Source organism: Dermochelys coriacea, chromosome 15 (assembly GCF_009764565.3).
Source record: "Dermochelys coriacea isolate rDerCor1 chromosome 15, rDerCor1.pri.v4, whole genome shotgun sequence".
NCBI lineage: Eukaryota > Metazoa > Chordata > Testudines > Dermochelyidae > Dermochelys > Dermochelys coriacea.
The window spans coordinates 20,491,387-20,513,612 of record NC_050082.1 but is presented as its reverse complement, the minus strand read 5'-3'; the positions used below and the strand labels follow the sequence as shown (position 1 = coordinate 20,513,612).

The 22,226-nt window shown below is 39.1% G+C and overlaps 1 protein-coding gene across 2 annotated transcripts in view; it reads left to right on the top strand.

Moving 5' to 3' along the window:
• Nucleotides 1-22,226, top strand: part of ADGRD1 (adhesion G protein-coupled receptor D1) — a 252,094-nt gene that overhangs the window by 9,382 nt on the left and 220,486 nt on the right. For both annotated transcript variants that reach the window (XR_006275876.1, XM_038374066.2), the window contains exons 2-6: nucleotides 594-1,317; nucleotides 1,408-1,444; nucleotides 7,634-7,717; nucleotides 9,964-10,059; nucleotides 13,498-13,620. Coding sequence is in view for 1 of the 2 variants with exons in the window: in XM_038374066.2 (XP_038229994.1) it covers nucleotides 1,252-1,317; nucleotides 1,408-1,444; nucleotides 7,634-7,717; nucleotides 9,964-10,059; nucleotides 13,498-13,620 (406 nt within the window). In the remaining variant the exon portion in view is untranslated. The remainder of the gene's footprint in view (nucleotides 1-593; nucleotides 1,318-1,407; nucleotides 1,445-7,633; nucleotides 7,718-9,963; nucleotides 10,060-13,497; nucleotides 13,621-22,226) is intronic.

Sequence of the window (22,226 nt, the reverse complement as noted above, 5' to 3'; positions counted from 1 at the left end):
TGGCGGGTGGAGGCTGACAGCTTGCAACTCCTCCATGTAATAACCAGTTTGAGAAGCTCTGGGTTAGAATAAAACCGAGGCTCTGATAAAGGACTACTCAGGAAACCTGTTCAGTACAATTTATTCTATCAAAACTGAGGGTGAAGGGCTTGTGGCTAATGTGCACAACTTGGCGTTAGAAGCGCTGGGTTCCATTTCCACATTTTCCATAATCTTCCTGTGTAACCTTGAGCAAATCAGTTAGACTCTCAGTGCCTTGATTTCCCTATTTATACACAGGGATAATAAAACTCCCCTATCTCTCAGGAGAGCTGTGAAGCTTAACCACCTTATATATATTAATGACTTTAGTTCCTCAAAGACAAAAGCTCTGGATAAATGCTAAGTATTATAATAAACGGTTTGTTGATTGTTTCACAAAACTTGTGCCCCTAACCCATTTTATGGTTTTTAAGAATTTGAAATATTAATATTTGTACTGGCTTTGTTCCTTCTTTCATTGTGCAAACTTGCAAGAAACAATTTTGACAGTGGTTTGTTTCTTTAATCTGTTTTCTGAACTACATTGACTTATTTCCACGTGTTCCTAGCAGGCTGGTGTTAGGACCCAGAAAGGAGACAGCAGCAACATGATATAAATAGAGTACGAGAATGGGACAAAGTTTGAGAAGAAAGCATGACATCACTCAGACTTTCTCTCCACCCAAAGAGATCTTGGATGAAGGTGCAAACGTGAGTCAGACAAGCAAGAAGTTAGCAACTCATTTCAATCCAATTCCTAAGGAAATAGTGGGAGTTTGCCTTATGTACAATAAAGAGGTTTTTTTAATTGAAGAACCAAAACTGACTTCGGATCTTTCGCAAAGTGAAAACAGTTGAAAGTAAAAGACAACGATAAAAAGCAAAAGTTGAAAAATAAGATCTCTCTTTTTTGGCACCAATTGCAGCAGAATTATATGCATTTTTTCTGTGGAACTGTACATTTTTGCAACTAATAGATTTCATCTTATAATTTTGCTCCCATCATAGTAATATATTTATGAATAACAAAAGGAATCCAAGTTTGAAGGAGGCAAATATTTCTGAAGGATCTGGAAGCATATTTTGCTGTCACTGAAGGAATGGACATCTTGAACCTGTGTGGAAAATGCCTCTTTTAAAAGAAAACAAAGTGGCAAAGGAAAATTTGTGTTTGTGATTGAAATCTCACAGGAATTTGGTCTCAGTTGCACTTTTAACCTCAAAAAGACCATGAACAATTTGTTGTCTCTGCTCTGTTGTTATTCCTTGCTGATTCTATTTCAGTCTAAATGTCAGGTAATATTCTCAACATGATTTAACATTAAGATTTACTTGGATTTCCTTTTAGCGATATGTTTACTTCACAATGTCTTGTTTTATGTGCAGGTGTATGGAAACAATTCACGACTATCCAAACACCCTGGTAAGACATTTTTTGTTTTATCATTATTATTACTGTACGACCATCTTGTGCTTAATTATTACAGTATGTTTACTAAAACTTTTGCTTTCTGGTATGCACATCTCATTTTCTTACATGCCACCATACATGCATGAATAAGTACCGTGCTAAAATATAATGTAGGGCAATCAGTCTAGAATACTAGACTACCATAATCTATTACAACTGCAGTTCTCAGTACACTGACATTCTGCATAAACAAGTACAAAAAGAAATGCTGCTTGCATTTACACACACTGGTTTACAAACCACTGTGTTTTGAGACTCTGTTTACAACTTTTTTTTTAACCTTGAGCTGCTCTTGGAATCGGTGCTGTAGTAGCATGCAGCACTTCAAATTCACTGACTTTTACCGCTAGAGATGCCAGTTTGTAAACTTTACGGTGCATTTGCATAGCTTCAGTCTTTCTTTTTTTTTATAATTAAGTGCAATTTGCTCAGGACTGAACTTAAGCATGTTTTTCTTCTGAGCTCCAGTCATCTGTTTTCAATGCAAAAATCACTCTGACTAATTTTGTGTGTCTGTAACTGGAAAGATCTTCCATTCACACACACAGTTTAACCTCATGGTGGTGTACAAGTACAACCTTACTCTTTAACCAATCCACAGACTTCCTTGTGCTTTTAATTCCTACCCATATGTACAAACTTACAAAATTAAAATCCTGCTTTATAACAAGAAAAGCTCTATGGTGCTATTGCAATATGTCTGTCCCACCCCTGCCTTGTTATCTCAAACCTAATTACAGTATGCCTAAACTATTGCCCTTTCTCACGTGAGTTTCTTTTGTTTCTCCTTCATCTAGCAAATGTTAATTTATGGCCTCAATTCCTATAGATAAGGCTGGTCAACCTTTAGCTGGTGAAGCAATATAGGAAACATAGGTTTTAGCTCAACTTTATATATTGGGCAACCCGGATATAGAACAGTTACAATTTTGTAGTATGGAAACCTAGTATGGGGACGTAGCATCACCCGGATCCCTAAATCATCAGCTGGAGTGGCGGTGTGGTTTAATGCATAAGATGCTGGACTGGGAATCGGAAGGATCTGCATTCTACTCCTGGCTCTGCCACTGGTCTATTGTCTGATGCTAGGTAGGTCACTTCCCCCTCTGTGTTTGTTTTCCCTCCCAAGGTTTGTCTATTAGGACTGTAGGCATTTTAGGTAGGGACTCTCCCGATGCGTTTGTAGAATGTCTTGCATAATGGGGCTCTGATCTCAGTTGGGGCCTCTAGGTGCTAGTGTAATACAGCTAATGATAATGAAATGCCGTGTTGTGTCGCGGTTAGTTATTGCTATCTGTTCATTTTCTCTCTGGCTTTTTTGATTTTCTTTGGTAGCTCTGAATCCCTTTTCTCATTTCTCACTCATCTGAAAATTAAATGCTATTGGGAGTGGTAAATATCTGCACAAAAGAGCATTGCAAACCAGTGTGCACGCTCTATGCTTTGCCCAGTTTGCTGTCACAAAGAGTTGGAGCTGCTAGACTTCATGGGAAGCAGATAGAAAAATTGGATCAGCATCATCTGCCCATGTAGAGTCTCCTGGTGCCCTGGAAAGCTGCTGCCCTCATTTCCTCTGGAGGGTGCCAGTGTATGCTCTTGGAAGACAGAACTAGGGCATATGCCAAAGTTTCAGGGACCCAAAGGAAAATAAGCCCCCTCCTAATCCTATACTTCATTCCCTTGGGATTCTTTTCACACCTCAACTCCCAGGAGGAGCAGGGGCTTTGGTTGGTTGTTCAGGAAATTAGTTCAGATTACAAGAGTGTGTGTGTCTCTTGTGGTTTATCTTTCTGTCTCTCCCAGCTAGGTCATAGGTTTTGCAAGTATGCAAAGTAATATGTGTGGCACCATTTCGCCTCATCCACACCTGTATCACTGTGTACCAATGACATGCTATCTCAGGCTGTAGATTCTTTGAGAGAGTTTCTCTAACTGCTGCAAATGTTTCTAGGCAAGGAGGGCAGATGGGGATTCCAGTTTCTTGTATAATCAATGGTGTTAGATGGATGGTTAAACAGGATAATACTTGGGCTGGCAGGTTAGGTGTGAAGCAGGGCTGCAGCAAATGCAGCTGCCTTAGTTCCACAGGCCTAAATTTATCACTTCTGGTTGTTGCACAACCCTCCCCTGCCTCTGATGTGGTGTTTAATAATCGCATCAGCACGATTCCCTAATCCAAAAGAACCCTACGGTCTTCAACCATTACAGCTCTGAAATTGTGTCAAGGGGACAGAGAAGAGAGCAAAATCTAAAGTAAGACATTCTTTGTGTTAGCTACAGTTTCACAGAAGGGGTGGACAAAACCCTTCAAGTCTACAATGAAAATGGGAAAAAAAAACCCCTGTGCGTCCAAAACTAGGGTCCATATGATGACAGAACCCCTGTAACACTGTCAAGGTGAATGGAGCACTGGGAATGGGCTGCAAGTGCCAGGGAAAATCTGCTTGTGGTTTGTTTTAACTTACACACCCAAGTTTTATAAGATCCTTGGAATGTTTGGCTAGCGTATGCACTGTATGTTCATTTGGGCTAGTTCTGCACCCCTGTTACTATTCTCACTCTGTTTTCAACTTGCCTTTCTGTTTCCCACCCCCCGTCCTTCCTTAGGTCCCTGAGAAATTGCTAGGGAATCTAAAGAAATTCTAGGCGAGAGAAAGTTATTGACACCATGAAATTTATATGAGAGGGCCACACTAAATCATTCTGATACCCTTGTCTGGGATCAATAGTAGTACTTTACTACATGGGTAATCCCACTGAAGCCACTCCTTACCTTTGTGAGCTTCTCCTTATGTGAGCAGTCCTGCTGGCTTACATGGGACTACTCTTGTTAATAAGAGTTTGCAGGACTAAGTCTTCAACTGGGCCTCCAAAGTGCAGTCCAAACATAATAATAGCAAATATGCATCGCAATAATATATATTAGTTTGTGTGTGTGTGTGTGTAAATACATATGTGAAAGGTTGGGAGGTAGGTTTTCTTGTAGTTGGCTTGTTTTGTTTTTCCTCTCTTTTAATACTCTCTGCTGCTTTTTTGGGGGGGGAGAAATGAGGCAAGATGCTAACATGGAAAGGTCTAGCAGAAGTACTAGGTTTTGTGCAGGGAGCTGAAGAATGATAGAGAGATCATTTGGCAAGCAAGACCAGTGAGGGGGTTCTAGGCATGGAAGAAGATGTGGTGACATGCATGGGACAAAGAGCAGTTGGGTAGAGGGTGTGAGTGGATTCTAGGCATTTAGCCATTGAAGGTGACTGGAAGACAACAGTTTGTCTTGTAGCTGGTTTTGAAATTTGTTTTTGTTCTGCATTGGAAGGAAAAACTTTTGTGTGTTTGCTCTATAGTCTGGTGATTAGGGCACTGCTTAGGCTGTGGGACTTCTAGGTTCAAGTCCTGCCTTGCCTGGTTCATGGTAGTGTTTTTCATCCCAGATCACTCCGATACCAGCAGAGTAGAGACTCAAACCTCGATCGCTTGCATCTCAGCTAACCAGCCAGCTGTAGTTGCTCTCTCTCTCCCTCTTCCCCACAACAGTTTATTGGAAACTGATAAGTCTCTGCAAAATGTTTCATCTTCAATGAAAGAGCATATGTTGCTGAAATTTCATTTTGGCAAAAATGTTCCAACCAGCTCTACTATTCCTGGTGTATCTGTTTTGTAGTTTAATAGAAGACTTGACTCTCGGGTACTTCCTAACTAGCACAAAATTCAATTGAAAACACAACTGAAAAAATAGTAAAAAAAAAAAAAAAAAGTAACCTCTGTAAATGCTGGATTTGTAGATGTCTTCCCATACACCACCCATAAAAAAAGCATAAACAGATTAATTTATGCCAATAGAATTATTTGCCACCATGATGGACAAAAGAACCAATGCTCATTTGCAATAGCAAGTGGGTTTTACTGTATGACTGTCTCATTCTCCTACAACTTTTATTGCTCTGGTTGATTACACATTCTTTTCCAGCACAGCTTGCTAAATTAATTATTCTAGGAATAAAAAAGTTTCTTACAAATAATAATATAACATAAAATACAATCTGTATTTGCCTTTATTATTAATGTTAATCCCTTAAAATAGAGCATTACCTTAACACGCCAATTAATTGCTCTGGGCAGTCTGTTTCAGCTCCAGCTTGAGAATTCACATCTCCCTAAAGTGTTCTCTAGTTGACATCAATTAGATTCTCTAGATAAATCTGCCATTGGAAAATGGGAACCATCAGATGTTCTGTTTTTGTCAGCTTGTCCACCTGGAGCTTAGTGTAACCATCTGCAACTGAAGAAGACATTTAGGGAAACAAAATGTTCCTATTAGCCATAAGATTTATTTTTCACTTTTTGGGGAAAAGAAGGTTCTGAAGAAATAGCAGCTGCTGCATGCAGAGCAGTTAACTCTTTTCCGATGCCACTAAATATTCTGGGACCCAGTCAGGAAACTCCTTCCAGTGAAGAATGTAGTTCTGACACCTATGCACCCTCCCAAAATCCCCATGGCGTATCCTTTGCCTCTGTTTCTGCTGCTGGTTTCCACCTCCCTGGCTTGCCCCAAAACCTGGACAACATGACCCCTGCAGAATCCGTGCTTCCAGCAGTCAATTTACTGTGGTTGCTCAATGCCCATAAGTAGAGGAAGGTCTTCACAGGATAGAAGTGGAAACAGAACAGATCAGTATAGCCTCAAGGTGTGTTAACTTGTGCTGCCTTCCCCTGTGGGTTTTGGGGAGAGGAGAAGAGTCTTAAGGCACTCAGCTGGCTCTTCCATGTGCCCCTTGAATTCTGCAGAGCTGGAACACATGTGGAGAGGCTTCCATAGGTGTAAGAAAAGGAGAAAGGGTGCTGTAGAAAGGAACCTGCCATTCTGCACATTGCCCTGTATGACATATGGGCCCTCTCTGAATATTGTCCTTAAAATGATCTAATATGGTGGCTTAAGCTTTCTGGGTATGTGTGGGGGTGCATGAAATATAGAAATGTATTTGTTAAACTAAAATATTAGGACCAAATCCTCAGCTGGTATAAGTCAGAATGTGACTTCAGTACAGCCATGCTGATTTCCACCAGCTGAGGGTCAGGTCTTCTATCATTATGCAACATAGAATCAGAAATCTAGGACTGGACAGGTAATGAGGAAGTAATCTAATCCAGGACCCTATGCTGAAGCAGGAGCAAGTAAACCTAGACCATCCCAGGCTGGTGTCTGTCTAACCTGTTCTTAAAAACTTCCAATTATGGGGATTCCATAATCTCCCTTGGAAACCTATTCCAGAGCTTAACTAGCCTTATATTTAGAAAGTTTTTCCCTAATATCTAACCTAAATCTCCCTTGCTACTGATTTAGCCCATTACTTTGCATCCTACCGTCAGTGGACACGGAGAACAACTGTCCTCTTTATAATGGCCCTTAATATAGTTGGAGCCTTATCAGGTTCCCATTCAGTCATCTTGTTGATTTCAGACCAATCCTCCAATTTGTCAAGGTTGTTTTAAATTCTAACCCTGTTCTTCAAATGCTAGCAAATCCTTCCAGCTTGGTGTCATCCACAAATTTTATGAACATAATCTCTACTCCATTATCCAAATCATTAATGAAAATATTTAATAGTCATAGACCCAGTACAGATCTTTATGGGAACCCACTAGATACATCTCCCCAATTTGACAGCGGACTATTGATATGGTCTTTCAACCAGTTTTGCACCCACCTTATAGTAATTTCATCTACACCACAGTTCCCTGGTCTGTTTGAGAATGTCATGCCAGACTATGTCAAAAGCCTTACTAAAATCAAGATAGACAATGTTCACAAGTTCCTCCCTAGCCACTAGGCCACAACCTGTTTCTACTGCAGCGAAGGTAGAGTAAGTACACAGCTTTTAAAAACTGTGGTCCCCTGCGATGTGCAATCAGAAATCTTGTTGCATAACACATGGCTTTAATCCCCATTGCTATTTATTTATTTTGCTCTATTTCAAATGCTCGCTCCTTGTGTGCAGTGCATAGTTTACATAAAATGTTTTATTTTGCCTAACCATTTGATCTCCCTCTTTTTCTGGTTTCTACATTGAAGCATCGTGGAGACTTGTTACACTTGACCTTGAATCCTGTGTTTCTGACCTTTTAAAATTTGTGTTTCCTTGAAAGGATTTGAAGTTTTACAGACAGCGTCCCACTACTGGCCCCTGGAAGATATGGACGGAATCCATGAGTTTCGGGATACAAATGGAGGTAGAAGCAGGACTCGTGACAATGACAGTAACATAAGTATTTGTGAGAGTCAGTAAGTAGCAAGGGAGCTGGAGATATGAAAGCTAAATAGGTTAGAGCTAAAGCCATGGCAGCTGAGATCTACTTACTCATCAAATGTTTTGACAGTCCAAATGATTTTGTATTTCAAAGCTGTGATTTTTTTTCAAAATATTCTCAGACATTTTATGAGCAGCCTACACATTCTTACGGTTATGAAGAGAAATTGTTGTGTGTTCCAAAGTGTCATTAAAATCCTATTATTGTCAGTTGCTTTGGTGTATACTTGCCCATGTGCACAAATACACATAGTGGGCGGGATTTTCACTAGTCCTTAAGGAGTTAGGTGTCTAACTCTTATTGATTTACAATGGGAGTTGAATGCTTAACTCCTGTAGGCCCTGGGCTAGATGCATAAAGGGACTTAGATGTTGTGAAAGTTAACCTGAAATGCAGCTCTTAATAATTAATAATAATAATAATTAATAATAATTAATAAGAGCAAGAAATACACAGTTGAGGCTAGGAAGTGCTCTTTTTCAAAAGGAGCAATAACTGCTGAAATTCAGAAGCCATTTCAAGCATATATTCAAATAGTTCAATTTATGGGGCCTGATCCTAGAAACGTTCACTCATGGTGAAAAGCACTTGCTCACATGAACGCTTCCATTGCAATCAGTGGGATGACCTATATGAATAAGGATTACTCATGTCAGTGAAGGTTTCCAGGATTGGACCACAGTGTGTTTTCTGGAAGGATGCCAAAAACATCGGAAAATGTTTGTTCTTTTGTGTGATTTTTTTTTTCTGATGTTGAATTCTTTCCTTAATGTTGTTGTAGATAATCCCTTTTCTTAATTTGCAGTTGCTTATATTCTATTCTGCAATACATGCATATAATTCCCATTGGCTTCAATGGGAGTTGCATGCCTGCATCTGAAGGCTGATTCTGAGACACAAGAAAGGTTTTCTTTATTGCTGTATTCTACTGCAGGTTACCATTTTCCTGCTTTTTGATACCACTCTGATTATGCAACTCTTTTATTCATTGCTAGAGTCTCTCATATTATTTTTTCCACTTGTAATTTCATGTAATTGTTTTCATCCCATGTTTCTTCTCATAAAACCTTGGAGCATCATAATCTTGTCCTTCATGTTAATCCATTTTATTTGTTGAAGTCATTGTGTGGCTGGAATCCAGTTTCATACCTCTCAACGGCTCACTGTTTTGGGAATCAGTATCACCAAATTAGGTTATTTTTGTGCACTTTCCATACTGACTGGCTGTTATCTCGGGTCTATAGTGGTAATATCCTAATGGCAGAACTGACTGAGGAAATTAAAGGGACATCATTGATTTGGAATCTAGTGAATTAAAAAAAAATCTAAAGGGTTTAAAGGTATTTTCAGGTGCTGCATCTGAACCTTTGTCCCTCTGCTAACTTTTTTCCTGCAGTTTTACATTGATATTCTTCTATTTTAAAATCCATTTTTTCTCTTCTCTTGCTATATGAAATAGTCCACTGATTTTGGGACTGATTCAAAGTCAACAAATATCTTTCCATTGACTTCAATGGGCTTTGAATCAAGTCTTAACTGTCCGTGCAAGACAAACAGTGAAAATGACTGCATGCAAAATGCTGTCAAAAGTACAAAATAAGCAAATCAAAACAATAGAAATATGTTTTTCTCTAATAACTTTTATAATTTAGGGCTCTTAAAATTATATAGGTAAAATATCTGCAGACCAAAATATGATTTTTTTTTGATGCTGTCGTTTTGAAGTTACTGATAATGCCATCTGCATGTCAGTTTCCCTTAGGTTTGGTCTACATACAGATTTTGTACCAGAATAACTATGTTGGTTTCAGGAGATGATTTTTTTTAAAACTGATATATTTATACCAATACATCCCCTAATGTGGATGCAGTTATGGTTTATTTCCCTTCCCCAAGAGAATAGCTACACTGGTGTAAAACATAAAACTGTGTCCATGCTGTGGGCAGTTGTACCACTTTAACTATACTATTGTTAAAGTGGAACACCCTTTATGTGCAGACAAGCACTTTGAGGGAAAAAAAGATGGAGGGAGGCTAGAATGTTATAGTTTAAAGGACCACTGAGTAACATTTGATCTGTGCTGTGTTGAGAGATATGGACTGGACAATTCAGATTGATTTTGTGTTTATTCATTGTTTTGCTTATTTTCTTTTGTTGTTCCACCCAGCTCTAAGAATCCACAACTTCACTGTGCTTCCTTCCCATAATTCTACCTTTGTATATACCAATGACTCTGCCTACTCTAACTTCTCTGCAACCGTAGGTGAGGATTCAAGTATTTTTTTTCTGCATTTGTCAAACTTGGACTAGTCTGATAATGATGGGTTCGAAGTTAACACTGTTTGGTTCATTCTTAAACGATCCTCTGGAGTTTATGGGCCAAATTCTGTTCTCAGTTCTGCTAGCATAAATCTGGAAAAACTGCTGTGATTTTATTTAGTAACTCTGGATTTACACTGGTGTAAGCAAGCAGAATTTGGCTTGGCTATGTACTGATCATGCAGTTCTTGCTCATCTGAGTGGTTCCACTGGCTTCATTGGAACTACTCACATGACAAAGGAGAGTAGGGTTTGTCCTCAAAAGCCCAATAAACCCCAAAACATTTGAGATTAATTGTAAACACGGGCACTGAAAAAAAATCAATTGGCATGAAATTTCAATATAATTTGAACTATCTGTTTAAAGGAGTTAAAAGAACTCTCTTCTTTATAAAGTTAAAAGAAAAAAGAGCTGTTTTTCTTCAATCTGTAGCCTTTAAAGTAATGTGTTAAAAAAAGAGAAACTTCAAATAATTCTGCAGGATGCAAGGGAAAATAGGAGCTACCCATCATGACATTTCTGATTCAAATAATAGAAAAAACAGGTGGAAGACATGCAGGTGTGTGTGGTGGGTGTTTTCATTTAAAACAACAACAACTGTTTTACGTCTACATCAGCCAATAGATCAAAGGGAGAATAAACTGAGTGGAAAATGACTACCCCGGCAGGCACTTATGATAAAAACTTACTGGGTCAGAATCTTCGCTCACTTGCACCAGTATAAACCTGGAGTCACTTCACGGAATTCAGTATGGTTGCTCTAAATTTATACTAATGTAACTGCAGTTGGAATCTGACCAGCTACCTACCTCAGAATTAGGTATCAGTTTACAGCTGGTTGTTAGAAAAACATAAGTGAGCAATAAGAAAAGGAGTACCCGTGGCACCTTAGAGACTAACAAATTTATTAGAGCATAAGCTTTCGTGAGCTACAGCTCACTTCATCGGATCAAGTTCCGATGAAGTGAGCTGTAGCTCACGAAAGCTTATGCTCTAATAAATTTGTTAGTCTCTAAGGTGCCACGGGTACTCCTTTTCTTTTTGCGAATACAGACTAACACGGCTGCTACTCTGAAACCTGTCATAAGTGAGCAATGAGATGATGAAGACAGCTTAGGTTTAAGTAGATTCCAGTTGGGCAGCTTCAATGTAAGAGGGTTAGCATTAAAAGCAAAAGGACTCCTGTACTGTATTTTCCTACTCTCCAACAGCAGGAGTGGGCTGGCAACTCTGAACGCTATTAATAATGAACTTCAAATGACCCTGATTCCTTCCAGTCTTCACTGATCTGCTTTATAGTTGTCACACAATAAGATATATATTCCATGTGAACATTAAAGAGAGTGACACTGATGCCAAAGGAAATACTATGAAAACAGGAATGTGTAATTCTTTGGGATTTATTCTGGATAGGTTAATTCAGAGGTTACGCTGCTCATAGAGAATTCAGAAAAGTTTGCTTCACTTCATAATGCTAATGCCGTAGAAGGATTTGAAGGAGTCAAGTGCTAGCTGGAGTTTAGAGGGTGATCTAGATTTTTTTTCCTTTGCCCCTAAGGAAGAGAAGATATCTGGAAACTGTATGTTTTATGGACAGTAGATTTTGGGTGAATCAAGAAATGTTTTGGACCAGATTCACTGAAGGTGTCCTTTACACCTCCCTACACCTGCCTGTCCTCTTTGCCCCAGAGTGCTGAACCGGTTACTTGGCTGCTGGCTGCCCCATGTCATGGTTTCAACTTAATATGGACAGCTTTAAGATTAGGCTCAAGAGACATAATATCCTCCAGTCACAGGGGGAATGCATATGTTGCAACATCTTTAGGGTGATAAAGCCCATTCCCTATAGCATACCTAGCCATCTCTCTGGATAAGTGTAGAGGGAAATGGGGCCATAGCCCTGCCTCCTCATCTTTGGGGTGATTCAGGGGTGCCAAAGGGTCAAGTCTCTGTATTCTCCTTGCACATGGACTGTTATTGAGTTGGACCCAAGAACAGAGGGCACATATAAAAAAGGCTCCTTATTCCTTGGTTCTTCACCATGCATCTGTGCTAGGGCCATATACAATCTTTCCGTATCTCTGTTGTTACGTCGTGGTGATTTCAGATACCAACCATAGCCCTGGCTAAGACTTCTGTATGTCTTAGCAGGAACAACACCATATTACTCTTCCCTCTGCCTGTCCATTGGACAATCCTAATCCTGAAAGTGCCTTTTTCAGAATGCAGTATTTTGGAGAAGACATAAAACAAAGATCCTGAATTCTCACTATCATTATAGATCTATGGCACTGTTTGCAAAAATGATGTTATTAACAGTACTGTCCAGGACAAATTCCAAATCAGGCAGTTACATTCTTCCTGCCTAAACTGTAAATAAAGAAAATTCATGTGGTATTTTGTATCCTGCTGTATGAAGTGTTACTAAGAACTTGTCTTCAGTATTAAAAAACCTGCGTGTTTTACCTCTGGGTAACTAACATGGATGAGTATCCTGAGGTAAAAACACAATGAAGTCAAAGCACTTCAGTTCTATTGCAAGGTAAATTTGCCAAGGTCCACCCTATACCCAGGCCTGAGATTATCTGCAGCAAGTTTACCTCATGCTAAACCTAAAGTGCTGTGATTTTTACCTCTGGATAGCTCACCTCCATTAGTTAACCCGAGGTAAAAAACAGTGGGGGGTTTTTAAAAGCAGTGAAGAAGATAGGACCTAAGAAATCACAAGGAGTTACACATGATAAATGGAAACAGAGCCTTTTTGGATGCTAATAAAAAGTCATGCCAGGCTCTGGGTGTCTCAAAAAAACATACATGTATTTCTGTCTTCTTGCTAGAGTAGGTCTAATATCTTCCTTTAATATAGCCTTTTTGATCAAAAATGGTCAAAAAGCCATTTTCTAAAACAGAAATGTTTGTGGGAGGAAAAAATTAGTTTTTTGTCAAAAATTTTCCCTGGGGGGAGGCGGGTGTGTGTGTGTGGAGAAGATTAGCTCTACTTCTGAACAATTTCCTACTATTTCCTGATTAGCTCTACTTCTGAACAATAAGCCAAAAATACCCTATAAAGTGCTGCTTGTATTGAGAACTCTGGAATATGTAAACTTCACTCAGACTATTTTCAAGTAGTAATTTCTGGCCGTGCTGGTTCAGCTATACAAATGATTTAGTTGAACAGGGAATTGGGGAGGGCAGATAAATATCATTTTTATAAACTATAAATGATAAGACTGTAAGCTGTACCTTTCACTTATTTTATCCTGAAAAAGGGGGATAGAAAGATAAACATATTAAAAATGCTTGAGTCATTTGAGTCATGTCCCAAGAAGCTGTCAGGGCACAAGAATGTTAAAGGACTACATTTTAATTTTCCTTCCTTAGATATTGTAGAAGGAATGGTCAACAAAGGAATTTACCTCACTGAACCAAAAAGAGTTACCTTTCTCATCTTTGGAAACTCCCAAAACTCTTGCATTAGTAATCCAGAAATGTGTGGACCTGAAGGTGAGTGCTTTGCCATCTGTTTAATTTTATTATGCTGTAATCCTATCAGATGTCATGAGCTAAGTAGGGTTGGGTCATATCTGTACTTGGATGACAGATCGTCTAGGAGCCTCAACATACTCTGGGAACTAGTGTCAGCTATTTTTAAAGCCCTATTTTGCTGAAAAAACTTCGTTAAAAACAGCTCTAATTATTACACAGGGAACACAAAGTTATGAGGTGTAAGTAGTTAACACAAGGTTCTTATTTTGCGAATGGAAGTTCTCTCTAAAGTTCTAATTTCTGACTTTGCCAACTATTGAGTTAAAACAGTTTACAACTAGATAGGAAAAAAACCCACATAGATTTTTCTCTCACATATACCAGTTTAAATTAGGAGTAATTCCACTCAAATCAATGGAATTAGACAGCATTTAACTGGTTATTGTGAGAGCAGAATCAGGTCTCCTGTGTTCCAAAACAACGTCCCTTAGCACAGAGAGAACAGAAATGATCCTGCAAGTACTGCAGCATATCAAACAGATGTGTTGTCTTGCTGGTTTCAAATTTAGGAGACTAGTGTATGAAGTCCCTTTACCAAAGGTTGCTTTTCAGATTTAGACGGGAGCTCTTCAGCATGCTAGTGACTAAGGACTTGGTTTTATAATCATGACAGTGAAGAGGAATTTTGCATTACGAGGTGTAGGACTGGATCCTAAAGCTGTAGTACTGAGTTATGAAATTAAATAGACTACCTGTTATTTCTACAAAGCATCAGATGAGTCATTGCTGATTTTACTTATTAGCTAGAGTGCACTCGAGAGACAGGAATGGCATGATACACAAAAAAGTGCAGGAGTGTTCCTATACATATTGCGACTTTCACTTGATCAATTCATGTGGAGAAGCCAAGACTCAGGAAAGGCTGTCTTGATTTACTTCTTGTTAGTGACTTGCAAAGGCTAAGAGACTGGCAGATAAATGTCCTTGAAGCGTTAGGGACTGTTCTCTGAAATAGGTCTAAAAACATGATTTCCTTCCACCACTCTCACTTTTGTCATTTTGCCAGACCTAAAAAACCCAAACATACACAAGGATTTTGCCTCCCCAGATGTTGTTTAGAATTAACTTGTGTATTTTTAAAAGCCTTTGTGAATCCTCCTAAATGCCAACAAAGGCTGTGTTAGATCTCACAAGCTATGAGCTGGATGTGGCCAGCTGGAATAGCATCTTGGATGGAATATGTGCAAGATGCTGCAGATAGTGGTGCTGGCAATTAAAAAGGTAGTATTCTTCCCTCTGAATAAGAGTCAAATCAATATCCCAACAGGACATTGCATGAGAGCTGGGTGAAATTTTTTGGACAAAACTTTTTTTTGGAGAAAAATGCAGATTTGGCAACACAAATTTTGTGATTTTGTGTCAGTTTTGCCAAATTGTTTATGGCAAAAAGGGGAGTGGAAGGGAGGAATCCTGTGAAGGCAAAGCGTTACATTTTGAAATTTTTAGAAATGACTTTTTTGTTTTGATATTTTCATTTGACAGGAAACTAATATTTTTCTGACTTCTAAGTTCACCTGAAATTTCAAAAAAATTTCAATTCAATTCGTCCCAAACCAATTTTTTCCCCTGATTTTTTTTTTTTGGAACTGCCAATGAACCAAAAAATCAGTTATTCACAGAGATCTGTATTGCACTGCTGCAGATTACTTCTTTAGAATGAGATGTAAAAACAAGGTCATATCCACTAATGATCCCAAAACACTTTTCAAAAGAATAAGGGTGTCAGTTAATAGGGACTCAGAGCAGTTAAGGGCAGGGTAGCTTATATCAATTGCCAATATGTTTAATTATCTTCCTATCTAAAGTTCTCTTTTGGCCGCTTTCAGTGGATTTCTTTTGTTTCTTGGCCCTATACAGTTGTGTTGTGTTGCTAGTGCTGCTAATGTGTACCATTAGTCAATAGGAACTATTAACTGATTTATGTGGGTGCAGAATAGGACCGCTAAATCTCACCCTGAAGCTGGGATTTTGCTGGCAGGGGAAGTGAGGTTATCCCTGTAACATATGTACTCAGGGCCCAGTTCTGCACTTAGTTACATTGATGTAAATCCCCCTGAGCCAAACAGGCCACTGCAGTTGCCCGGAGCTGGGAAAGCTGGGTGAAATTCAATGGCCTGTGTTATACAGGTCAGTTTAGATGATTAATGGTCCCTTCTGGCCTTAAAACCTGTGAGTCTCTGAATAAAGGGTTGTAAATAATATTTATTGTGAATGTTGGTATTTTTTCCATGAGCAATTATCTCTGGATAAATAGTTTCATTATCCAGAGCACCTCCACAGAAGTCTATGACATTACTTTGGCTTTACACTGGGTAAATGAGAGCAGAAGGTGGCCCATTGTCTGTAATCCCATAATGTGATCTGAGGTTTGTGCAAGGCCCTCTATTAAATGAACGAACAATAGTGACGCAAAGTAAACCAAAGCCAGGTTGAAACTTTGGGCCTGCTATGTTTGAGAGGCCCCTTATTTTTGCATTTCAGGGTAGTTCTGACCTCCCCTGCGTCCCCATCTAATACTGTGAATACCCCTTCTTAAACTCTTGCGCTTCAATAAAAAGATGGACAACACAATTCCACATGGCGTCCTTAACTTGGTGCCGGTTTTTGTGGGTTAGTCTCCATCCCCGGAATAACTAATAAAAATACCTCATAGGTTTGCAAGGGAAGAATTTACCCAAGGCAGCTTGCCTAAAATCAGCCTAGGTTTAGAGTCAAATGATATATATGTGTGTGTGTGTACAATTTGCAAGATCAACTTCCATGGCTCATAGACACTGGAGAGGCTGCTGGAGGCTTTGCTGTAGCTTGCAAGCCATCAGCATTCTCAACCTCTCTTTCCCCCTCCTCCCCCGCGCTGTGATATAACATTTAATTTTTTTTTTTTGTATTTGGTTACTGGATTCAAAAAACTGTCAACGGACAGCTAAAATATTTGCCAGATGTGTTATATGGTTGGTTACACCAAGTGGGGTGTGGTTTAAATAAATACTACACAGACTGGGGGCCCAATCCAGGAGTTTTTACTCAGGCTAAACTGTCCTCTCTGCTTCCTTATCTCACTATCCACTGCTCCCTATACCCTGCTCCCTTCTTCGTATCTTTAGCAACACCTTTCTTTTCCTCATCTCTCCTCCCTTCCGCTTATTTTTCTCCCACAAATCCTATCTCTTCCTTTCCTCCCACCATATTACCGACCTCTTTTCATTACTCTTAACTCTCCTCCAGTCCTCCCCCCGCCCGGCACCCTCCAAGTACTATCATTGGCAACTCTCATCACCCCCCGCTCACCAAATCAGGAAAATTCAGGAGGATGCTAAAGGGGAAGATTTCTCAGTAAGCTTTTTTTTTTCACTGATATTTCCCTGCATTCATTCCATCAGGTGCAGAGGGGATTGATTACTCCCCACAAAACAGGCTTCAAGCTTGCCCTCAGACCAGATGGATCTCCAAGGATCTGCTTGGATCCCAGGGAATCAATAGGGGGCCAGGGACATTGTTCAAAGTTTCTCATGCCTCTCTCTGACAATTCTGGGTGTCCAGACGCCCTCCCCCGCAACGGGGTAGGGGGAAATCTCTATGCAGTGCGCTTCCATGCATGGGTCTAGGGGATATGATTCAGCCGGTAATTTATAAAAACAGGGGAGGAAAAAAAGATACAGAACCATTAGGATGGTGCCTAACTAACCAAAGGAAACCACATGATCTTTTGTGGTAGCCCTTGCCCCTCCACTCTATCCTCCCTATTTCTGTTGTTTTAATTAGTAATGTTGGATGGGATTTTCAGAAGCACTTATCATTTGGAATGTAGACATGCCCTGGGATCAGGGTTAAGCCAGTGCTGAGCACTCTTGAAAATCCCTCCCATTATTTTTATACTCGGGGACAGATCCTACACATAGTTTATTCATGTAGTAAGTACTATATGGCTGGTAATCTGATGGAAGTACTTTGGTAGTAAGTGTTTGTGGGAGCAGGCATTGGCCTTTAGTTTGCAAGCTCTTCAGGGCACAGGATGGTTTTTTATTGGTCTGTAAAGCACCTAGCATGCTTTGAGTCCAGCAGTGTTGCCAACTTGCATGATTTTTACCATGAGTCTTGCAATACTGGATGCTTTTCTTAAAGCCTGAGCTGCTGGAGTTGTGTGAATACAGTACATCAGAATCTCATATTTCATTATTTAAAAAAAGTTCTAGCCTTTGAGGTTGAAGAGAAAAGCTTGAAAATGAGACTCCTAAAAAATGAAACACTAGAAGGCAAATAAAAGAACCTCAAATTTTATTTTAACAAATCTCTTGCTTTTTTTTTTTTTGAGGGTCTGGTCCTTATGACTTTTGAATACGTGTGGCTGGCAATACTACCCAAATCCTTTAAATCTACAGTGTGCAAAAGCATTATAAAAGTTGCAATACATTTCAGTGCTTCCTGAACATTTAATTAAAAAAATACGCTTTGGAAAAATTATGAACTACAACACATGGTGGTTTTCATCTTTCGGGTGTTTTCACCCATCTGTACATCGATTATTTGATTGTCTCCCCTACGCAATTTTTTCCACTGAGAATATTTTAGAGCCCTCACAGTATGCTGATACTGTAGAAGATTAAAATGACAAATAAAATTATGGTGCAAATCACAAATTATCTGGTGCAATCAAGGTAATGATATAGAGAAAAAGATTGAAAATGTTACATGAATGAACAATATAACTGTAAGATTGATTGAAAAAATGCATTGAAACTGTAGGGATCAATGTGGAATGGTGCATGTGATTTTTACATGGTGTAACTTCTGCAATACCTAAACTTAATGGATAAGTTAAGTGGCAGTGTTAATACTGAATTTACTTGCTTTGTTAATTTAGGCCATTCTTAAGCTACTGACAAGACATATGACAAGATTTAGTCATACTGGCATGTATAGCAAATACTGTGTGTTACCACTTTTAAAAAATGGTAAAAATTCATACAACAGTCAATACTTAGTTGCTACCTGAAAATGGAAGAGTAGAGATTATTCAGTATTCTGCTGGAGGCATATTTCTTTACACAATACCACATTTTATGTATATTTTTCATACCAGTGGGAAATAAAACCATCAATAAATCACATTATTTCTACAACTATAGTATAATAATCAGAGTAAATTTTATTTTTTATGGTGCCATTCCCAGCACCTCACAAACAAGAACATTAAAACAATAAAATACTGAAATATTCAGAAGATTAAAAATGTGAAGAGAAGAATCACATAAATAGTTAATATTGAACCACAGCAGTGGGTAAACAACCTTTTCTAAAGGAGAAGTCTTTGTGCCTCCCTTAAACTAAACTGGTTTCAGAGTAGCAGCCGTGTTAGTCTGTATTCGCAAAAAGAAAAGGAGTACTTGTGGCACCTTAGAGACTAACAAATTTATTTGAGCATAAGCTTTCGTGAGCTACAGCTCACTTTATTGGATGCATCAGATGAAGTGAGCTGTAGCTCATGAAAGCTTATGCTCAAATAAATTTGTTAGTCTCTAAGGTGCCACAAGTACTCCTTTTCTTTAAACTAAACTAAATCTCTGGCAGTGATAGGCTGTAATTTTGTCCAAAATGATATCTTTCTTAAAATACAATAAACATCTCAGTGTGCATTGGTTATATTTGTATGGATTTGCTTTTAAGTAGAGCTGGGTGGGAAATGGTTTTCCAGTCCCATGAAAATTTTCAAGATGTCAATTTTTTTTTCCTGTCCTGAATCCAGAGGAAAAGTTTGACCTCTTGAACACTTTTTTGAAATGAAAAAATTTTGGGTTTGGGACAATCAAAACTTTTGATTTCAATTTTGATATTTTTTAAAATCCTTTTTTTGTCTTAATATACTAAAATTTTAAAAAAGAGTCCTTATGACTCTGACTTTGGGATCTGAGTTACCCAGGAAAGAATTTTCTGTAGTATCTGTCTGGTGAATCTTGCCCATATGCTCAGGGTTTAGCTGATCGCCATATTTGGGGTCGGGAAGGAATTTTCCTTCAGGGCAGATTGGAAGAGGCCCTGGAGGTTTTTCGCCTTCCTCTGTAGCATGGGGCACAGGTCACTTGAGGCAGGATTCTTTGCTCCTTGAAGTCTTTAAACCACGATTTGAGGACTTCAATAGCTCAGACATAGGTGAGCTTTTTCGTAGGAGCGGGTGGGTGAGATTCTGTGGCCTGCGTTGTACAAGAGGTTGGACTAGATTATCATAAAGGTCCCTTCTGACCTTAGTATCTATAAATCTATGACTCAAAAACCCAAAAGTTTCCAGTTATGAAATATTTGACAATTTTGCAACTTTTTCAAACGTTATTCTAGTTGGGAGATTTGTCAAAAGTGACCCTGTTTTGCAAATGGTTTCGTTTTTGACAAATCAGCAATTTTTGGTGAAAAAATAGCTTGTTGAAAAATTCCTGACCAGCTCTATTTCTAAGTTTGCCCAAATGTTGTACAAGAGAGTAATCCAACTGCAGTTTCACAAGAAGGCCTTTCAGCGATCAGGTGGGAAAGCAATAGGAAAGGTTGCAGTCAGCCAATATACCATACCTCAGATTAAAACGAAAAACACCAATCCTGACCATAACTGACCCCTAATCTTCTTAAATCAGACCCTGGACAAGAGCTGCCACATTTACACTGCACCTTGTCTCAGCCTGATGACACTTCTCCTCATCAAAATTTAGAGGCCTCAGGCAATTGTGTCTATCTACCTTGGGTAGGTATATAATCTCCATTATTCTAGTAATGGAGCGCTTCAGAATCTTTAACGTATTTATCCTCATAACGCACCTGTGAGGCAGGGCAATACTAATATCCCCATTTTACAGATAGAGAATGGAAGCACAGGCTGACTAAGTGACTTGGCCAAGGTCACACGGAAAGTCTGGGTTGGAACATCCGATGAAGTGAGCTGTAGCTCACGAAAGCTTATGCTCAAATAAATTTGTTAGTCTCTCTAAGGTGCCACAAGTACTTCTTTTCTTTTTCTGGTGGAACAGGGACTTGATCTTGGGTTCATGAGTTCCAGACTAGTGCCCTAATCACTGGACAATCCTCTCATCCCCTCTCCCCACCTCTCTCCTGCTAGAACCTATCAATGTAAAGGAAAGTTTCTCCAAGATTGAATTTCTCACCATAATACATTTGCTCAAGGAACATAGTTGGGGAAATGGAGAGTTGGAGACATAGAGAGCTGGGTATTAGCAGCATTAACCTAAGCTGCACCTATACTAATGCATGACTCTTCTAATAACATTAGACACTATGGCTGAGATTCTTAAAGCTGCCCCATGGGATTTGGATGCCCAAAGCCTATTAGTTGTAATGGGAATTGGGCAACCAAATTCTAAAAAAATCTCAGCCTATATTACACTGTAGGCTCCATCGCTCTACCCTTATTCCTGTGGACCCTGGCTAATGCTGTGTGAATTCAAAACTTGTCCCAGGTCACCAAAAAGTTCATGGAGGTTTGTAAACCTGGGACAGGACTGTGCAAACATTTAGTCTTTCCTCCCAGGAAATTTTGGGGCGGGAGGGTGTTTTGATTTGGGGTTAAAATCATGCTAAACTCTACAGTGTTGGAAGAGTTTTGTCTGACCTTTTTTTGGTTCATCCTAACTAAAATCTTAAAGGGGTAAGAAACAAACTTAGAGTAGGAGGACTTAAATGACCTGTAATCAAGAAGGGTTAGTGGAATTCCCAGATTCTTAAAGCTGATGACTATTGGTGCAGAATATAAGCAATAACCCAAATCTGTCTCAGGGCTTGTCTACACAGTAGGGTTGTGTGTGCTATGCGGGTATGATTTCTAAACTGCACTAACATGTGCATTAATTGGTCTTTGTAGACCCTGCTGGTTCTTAGTGCGTCTTAACATAGTGCAGTACTACATTACATGACAGACGTTAATCGCATAGCTTAATGTACTAATGGAAGGCTGTCACATAGCACTGTACAAGCCCTGAATAAAATAGAATAGAAATGTCCCTGGGGACAGTAGTACACTTGGGTTTTGTTGTTTTTTGTCCCCCACTGATGAGGTCATGAAACAACACATGAGAAGCAATGAAGGTGCATAAAAATGTAGGCACCTTCCTTAATGGTGAAGCTCTACTCTCATCTGAGCTGAGGACATTGTGAAGATTTTGGGTTTGATCTGGGGAACTCCTATGTACGTTATTGGAAATAATAAGCCTGTTGTAAATGACAAAGCTCTATAGTTCAACTCTCCAATTCCTTCCCCTCCTATCTATTTCTTTTCTTTTGTTTTATTTCACTGTGGAGGGGCTCCCTGCCGGGGGTTATTACAGACATCTGTCAAGACAGGATGTCATTTATATTTGACCATAAAGAATTTTTATACGCAGTCAAACTATATGGACAAAATTACTTTCCTAAATTCTATGTGCATTTTTGTGATGAGGTTTACAATGAGCTCATTTAGTTTCACTTTTAGGTTCATCATTTCAAAAAGCAATAAAGTGCATTTAAGGAGGATTTAAGGTTTTATTCTAAACTTCTGAGCTATAATTCTTTTTCATGGTGCTTATATG